The sequence below is a fragment of the Alligator mississippiensis genome, chromosome 3 (assembly GCF_030867095.1).
Source record: "Alligator mississippiensis isolate rAllMis1 chromosome 3, rAllMis1, whole genome shotgun sequence".
NCBI classification, from domain to species: Eukaryota; Metazoa; Chordata; order Crocodylia; family Alligatoridae; genus Alligator; species Alligator mississippiensis.
In genome coordinates this window covers 119,972,825-119,978,925 of record NC_081826.1, presented here as the reverse complement: position 1 = coordinate 119,978,925, position 6,101 = coordinate 119,972,825, and the positions used below count along the sequence as shown (strand labels likewise).

Genomic DNA, 6,101 nt, shown 5'->3' with positions numbered 1-6,101 from the left:
GCGGCTCCGAGGGCCCGGCCCGGCTGCTTTTTTGGCCCCGGCCGCTCGCCTTGTCCCGCGCGGCTCGGGGCCGCCCTCGCCGGCGCGGCGCCCCCCGGGCCGGGGCCGGGGCCGGGGCCAGGGCCAGGGCCGGGGCGAGGAAGAGCGGAGCCCGCCCCTGCGCGCTGCCGCCCGGCTCGGTGCGGGGCAGCCGGCCGCCCCCAGCCCGGTCCTGGAGTGGTGTGGCGGGGCTGCGCGGGGCGGGCGGGCGCTCCGGGCCGGCGGCGAGGGCCAGGAGGACATGCAGGCTCGCTACTCCGTGTCCAGCCCCAATTCGCTGGGAGTCGTGCCTTACCTGGGCGGGGAGCAGAGCTACTACCGCGCGGCGGCGGCGGCGGCGGCGGCCGGCGGGGGCTACAGCGCCATGCCGGCGCCCATGAGCATGTACTCGCACCCCGCGGCCCACGAGCAGTACGCGGGGGGCATGGCCCGCGCCTACGGGCCCTACACGCCGCCGCCGCAGCCCAAGGACATGGTGAAGCCGCCCTACAGTTACATCGCGCTGATCACCATGGCCATCCAGAACGCGCCCGACAAGCGCATCACGCTGAACGGCATCTACCAGTTCATCATGGAGCGCTTCCCCTTCTACCGCGACAACAAGCAGGGCTGGCAGAACTCCATCCGCCACAACCTCTCGCTCAACGAGTGCTTCGTCAAGGTGCCCCGCGACGACAAGAAGCCGGGCAAGGGCAGCTACTGGACGCTGGACCCGGACTCCTACAACATGTTCGAGAACGGCTCCTTCCTGCGCCGCCGCCGCCGCTTCAAGAAGAAGGACGCGGTCAAGGACAAGGAGGACAAGGACCGGCTGCAGCTCAAGGACCCGCCGCCGCGCCCGCCCGCCCCGCCGGACCAGCCCCCGCAGCCGCCGCAGCAGCAGCAGCAGCAGGAGGCGGGCGGCCCCGTGCGCATCCAGGACATCAAGACGGAGAACGGCACGGCCTCGCCGCCCACCGCCGGCTCCCCGCCCGGCCTGGCGGCGCTGGTGCCCAAGGTGGAGAGCCCCGACAGCAGCAGCAGCAGCCTGTCGAGCGGCGGCAGCCCGCACAGCGCCGGCGCGCCGTCCAGCCTGGAGGCGCCAGAGCCGCCCCAGCCGCCCCAGCCACCGCCTCCTCCGCCGCCGCCGCCGCCGCCGCACCACCACCACCACCACCACCACCACGGCCCGGGCTTCAGCGTGGACAACATCATGACCTCGCTGCGGGGCTCCCCGCAGGCCGCGCCCGACCTGGGCTCCGGCCTCCTGGCCGCCGCCGCCGCCGCGGCCGCGCCGTCGCGCACAGGCATCCCGCCCGCGCTGGCGCTCGGCAGCTACTCGCCGGGGCCCAGCTCCATCTACAGCTCGCCCTGCAGCCAGACGGCGGGCGGCGGCGGCGCCGCGCCCGGCGGAGCGGGCACCTACCACTGCAACATGCAAGCCATGAGCCTCTACGCCGCGGCCGCCGCCGCCGCCGCCGCGGGGGGAGGCGAGCGCGCCGGCCAGCTGGGCAGCAGCGGGGCCAGCCCCGTGGAGGAGCCGCTGCCCGACTACGCCCTGGGAGGCGGAGGGGGCGGCGGCGGCGGCGGCGGCGGGGGGCTGAGCACGCCGCCCGGGCACCAGGACGGGCCGTCCGGCCGCCTGGCCTCCTGGTACCTCAACCAAGCCACGGCGGCCGCGGCGGCTGCGGCGGCGGCTGCGGCGGCCGGGGACCTGGCCCCGCTGGGCGGCGCGGCCGCCTACCCCGGGCAGCAGCAGCAGCAGCAACAACAGCAGCAGCAGCAGCAGCAGCCGGCGCAAAACTTCCACACCGTGCGGGACATGTTCGAGCCGCAGCGGCTGGGCCTCGGCAGCTCCCCGGGCAACGCCGGCGCCGGGCCCAGCAGCTGTCAGATGGCCTTCCCCTCCAGCCAGCCGCTCTACCGCACCTCAGGGGCTTTCGTCTACGACTGCAGCAAGTTCTGACCCGGGCGAGAGGCAGGCAGCGACAAGCCGAGCCCGCTCCCCCACCCCCGCACATACAGCGCCCCCCGCCCGCGGCCGGCCAGGCAGCCCCGAGCCTTGCTCGAAGCCCAGCAGACAACAAGCACGAGACTCTTTTCGGACAGAGACAGCCCCCCTCCCCACCCGCCCCCACCCCAAATGTCTTGGTTTGTTAAAGGACAGTGTTACTCCAAATAACACGTAAGTTTGTCTTGCTTTTCAGAAATCCTCTTTCCCCCGCTTCTCCTCTCCCTTCCTCTCCTCTCCTCTCCTCTCCCCTGCCCGCTTCTGCCCTGTGATTCAAGGAAGACAAAAACAAAACCAAAAAAAAAAAAATTCCAGCCTAGCTGACCAGCATTGCGGCCCTTTCCTTCCCCCTCCCACTCCCCTCCCCCTTTCCTTCTTTACAAGGACTTGTTTTAAAATGTAAATTGCTACATAGTAATTTATTTTTTAATTTGTAGTTGGATGTTGCGGACCAAACGCCAGAAAGTGTCGCCCCCCCCACCCCCCTCCGGGCCCCCTTTTAAAACCTGACGTTAAAATTGCCTGATTTCCTCCCCCCCCCCCCAATTCTATATGAAACAAGGGAAACTGTATTCATTTTATTTTATCGATTTCCCCCCCTCTTTTTTGTTGAAAATATTCTGAAGGTATTTCATTGTTTGTTTATTAATAAATTACCATTCGATTGGAATAATACCTTGATACGTCTGGATACTTTCATCTATATATATTTTTAATGAAAGATGTCATGGCTAACGTTAGCGATGGGACAACATGTTCCTTTTTTTCTGCACCAAATTAAAAGATTATTTAGGAACTGTCAGGTCGAAATTTTTGTTCTAATCTCTTCTGTAATATGGTCCACTCAGCTTGCTTTATCCGCTAGGGGATAAAAACAACAACACTTTCCCATAGCAAATCTGAGTTGGCACGTAAACAGACACGTTTGCCTCGCAATGCATGGTCAAGACATTTTTGACCATACATAGTAGCCTTAGGACATGGCATATTTCATATAGTATGCAAATATTACATACAGGGTATATTGTCTTCTCTGTAAGGCTATGTGAAACAGGCTTCTCCCTCTGTGTGTGCATATTTATAGCAGGATTTCATATATGTATCTATTTCTTATCAGCATGACGAGTAATTCTAGCGATAGATAGCTGGATAGACAGAGCGAGCATATATATATATATATATATATATATATATATATATATGCTCCCTCTATGTATCTGTCTATATATACATACATATATCTATGGTAAATAGATATCTAGACAGATGTATGGTAAATAGATATCTAGACAGATGTAGATATGAGGCATGTAGATAGAGACATGAGGCATATTTATATATGAGAGGCACATGAGAGGGATCTCTCTCTCATATATATATGAGAGAGATCCCTCTCGTATATATGAGAGATCCCTCATATATATATATGAGAGATTATATCTAGCTGTCTGTATATAGCTAGAATATACCTAGCTATATACAGATATATAGAAAGAATCTATCTAGATAGAACACATCTATATATAGCTAAAATCTATCTATCTATCTATCTATCTATCTATCTATCTATCTATCGTGATATATATACATAGTTAGATATATCTAGCTATATATATATATACCCATGGCATTCTGCATGCTATATAGTATTTTATACAGGAGACATTCGGTAAAGTATTCTTAATTCTAATGTAAGCATAGATTATACCCTTGTTTCGTAGAGCGGATAATTATATATACATAGTAACCAGATTGTGAAATGTGTATTTTAACAGTACAATCCAAACCCTTTTCTACATAAGCAGGAGTTACTTTACAAACAAGATTCCCCCTTCCACTTTCTGCCTGTCAGCATAAACATAGCTTCTTCTTTCAATACTTTAGCTGCTTGACATTATATTAGACGGGGAGACCTATGTTTTTGCAGTTTTTCTCCCTTTACCACTGAAATCTCTCCACCTTCCTTTCTTAAATCCGAAGGAAAAAGGCCAGAGTAGATGACTGTTCTCTCCGATGTTGTCAGATCAGAGGTCTCTCCTTCTGGTCAATTTACAATGAAATGCTAGGGGCGATCGGGATCACCTTTTCCCTTTGTAAATAACGAAGAAAATGTAATAAATCCATTATCTCCCAATGATCCGGCCCGTCAGTCAGACTTTTAGAGGACGATTATTTGATTAGAGATATTTAGGGCCTAAAGTTTGCTTTCAAGATAATACAGTTTCCTATCAGGCCCTCTTATCTTAAGGCAACACTTAGCAGTAATTGCTTTCTCATTGTTCAGGGTAACACTGTAAATAAAAACCAGGTAATGTCAGTAAAGCCTTATTATGTAGCTTTTGAACTGCGCCGCTTCTCCGAAGCACTAATCCAGTGTTCAGAAATCATCATGGACATCCAATATGCGGTCTCGAGGTTTTTTTGTGAATTCAGGTTGGATACATATTTAATGTTATCTGCTGCACGCTATCTTTGCAGCCATTGCCTTAAAAATATAGAATTTTTTAAAAAGTCTTGGATAGAGTAGGAACAGGCATAGTCTATGGATCTTTTTTTGTTCACAGCATAGTGACATCGAGGAAGGTTTTGTTGTTCTTTTGCTGTAAGGAAAAGCAGAGATTTCAACCTTAGCTCGCCGGCTACTTTTTTTAATTAACGGGAGAAACATAATGCTGTGCACACACCGCAATTGTTCCCAGTGTCGGGTCCCCCAGGCTCACGACGTGGATATTTGAGGGCCCCCCAACGTGATTTTAAGCAGGCGTCGATTATATTGTGACTGTGCTCGGATATGTGTAGCTTAGGTCTTCTCCCTGCAGGAGAGCAGGGATCCTTTGGCTTATCTGGGTGTCAGAAATGGAAGGCTATTTCCCTTATCAGTTTCCCCCCCCCCCCCGGTCTGATTCTCTCTTTCTGTTTTAAAAGCAGAAGCAGATCAGAAGCTGGGAGGCAGCAGCGAGGGGGGGACCCCAAACCAAACAAAACATGATGTTGCAAGTGTTAGACCTCCTCCCCTCTTTGGGGCTCCGCGTTTGTCCCGGAGCTGCCTGAAGGGTAATTGCTTTTGCATTTCCCCCTCCATCCGCTGACAGGCCGCGGGGAGATGGGCTGCCCGCGCTGCGCTTATTGTTGCCGTGGTTTCGGGGTGTTTTAAAACTAGGGTCCGATGCCCTCAGTTGTCTCCGCGGTCTCCAGAAATCAGATGTTTGGGGAAAAGAGAGAGCGGAGAAACCCGGTCGCCAGCTTTGATTGTTTAATCACCCGGCTGATGGCTGGCCGGGGGGCGGGGGGGAGGACCCGGGCGGCGTGAACAAGTGTTGTGTAATTGCTCCTAATGCCCGAGCAGCCCCGGGGGGCGACCCGCTGCCCCCAGGAGCAAGGCTGGTAGCTGGGGGATGCTGCGCTGCCCTGGCCCGGGGGGAAGTGGGGTTGCTGACCTCTGCGCTCCGCAGTTGCCTCTGGCGCTGGGCGGACACACGTGGCGGCGCTTCCCGAGGACAGCGCGGGGCCCTTCCCCGGGTAGCGACACCCGAGCCCCCCCCTGCCCCGGGACACCCTCCAGGCAGCAGGGCCCCGAGGCAGGCCGCCTGCTCTGCCAGCAAGCTCGGGGTGGGGGTCTTCGCCAGACCAGGGGCTCCCTGGCAAAAGAAAGGTTAGCAAGGGAGGAGAAGAGGCGGTGGATCGTGGCAGACTGCCCCGAGGTGCATCCCCGGGAGGGCAGGCGCTGGCTGATGCTTGTGGGGTAGGCAAGGAAGGGGCAGGCCGGGTCTCTTGGCCTGGCTGCTGCTGCTCCAGGGGGAGAGGCCACGGGGAGGCTGCGTTGTGCGACCCCGTCTTCGGGGCGCTGGAAGCAAGGTCCCTAGGCGGACTCTTGCCTGGCCCTCCTCGCACGGAGCCTTTAGGGCACGAGGAGACACGGGGTGGGGCTCGGCCTGGGGGGGCCAGGGGCGAGTCGGGGAGGGGTCTCCCTAGGTCCGAGGGGTCCCCTCTCCCGGCCACACGGCAAGAGCAGAGCTGGCCGCCCTTCCCCTGCCCTGCATGGGGGTCTGGTCTGTCTGGAGTCCAGCACCGT

At 56.8% G+C, this 6,101-nt stretch overlaps 1 protein-coding gene across 1 annotated transcript; it reads left to right on the top strand.

The window, feature by feature from the left end:
* Positions 1–280: 280 nt before the first annotated feature.
* On the top strand, positions 281–2,082 carry FOXC1 (forkhead box C1). Its single transcript, XM_019490330.2, has one exon. It carries the CDS (start codon positions 281–283, stop codon positions 1,982–1,984), a length of 1,704 nt encoding a protein of 567 aa, XP_019345875.2. The 3' UTR covers positions 1,985–2,082.
* The last annotated feature ends 4,019 nt before the right edge of the window (positions 2,083–6,101 follow it).

What these genes read in the sequence shown, in the direction of transcription:
- FOXC1 (XM_019490330.2), top strand. Translation starts at nt 281, where the DNA reads ATGCAGGCTCGCTACTCCGTGTCCAGCCCCAATTCGCTGGGAGTCGTG.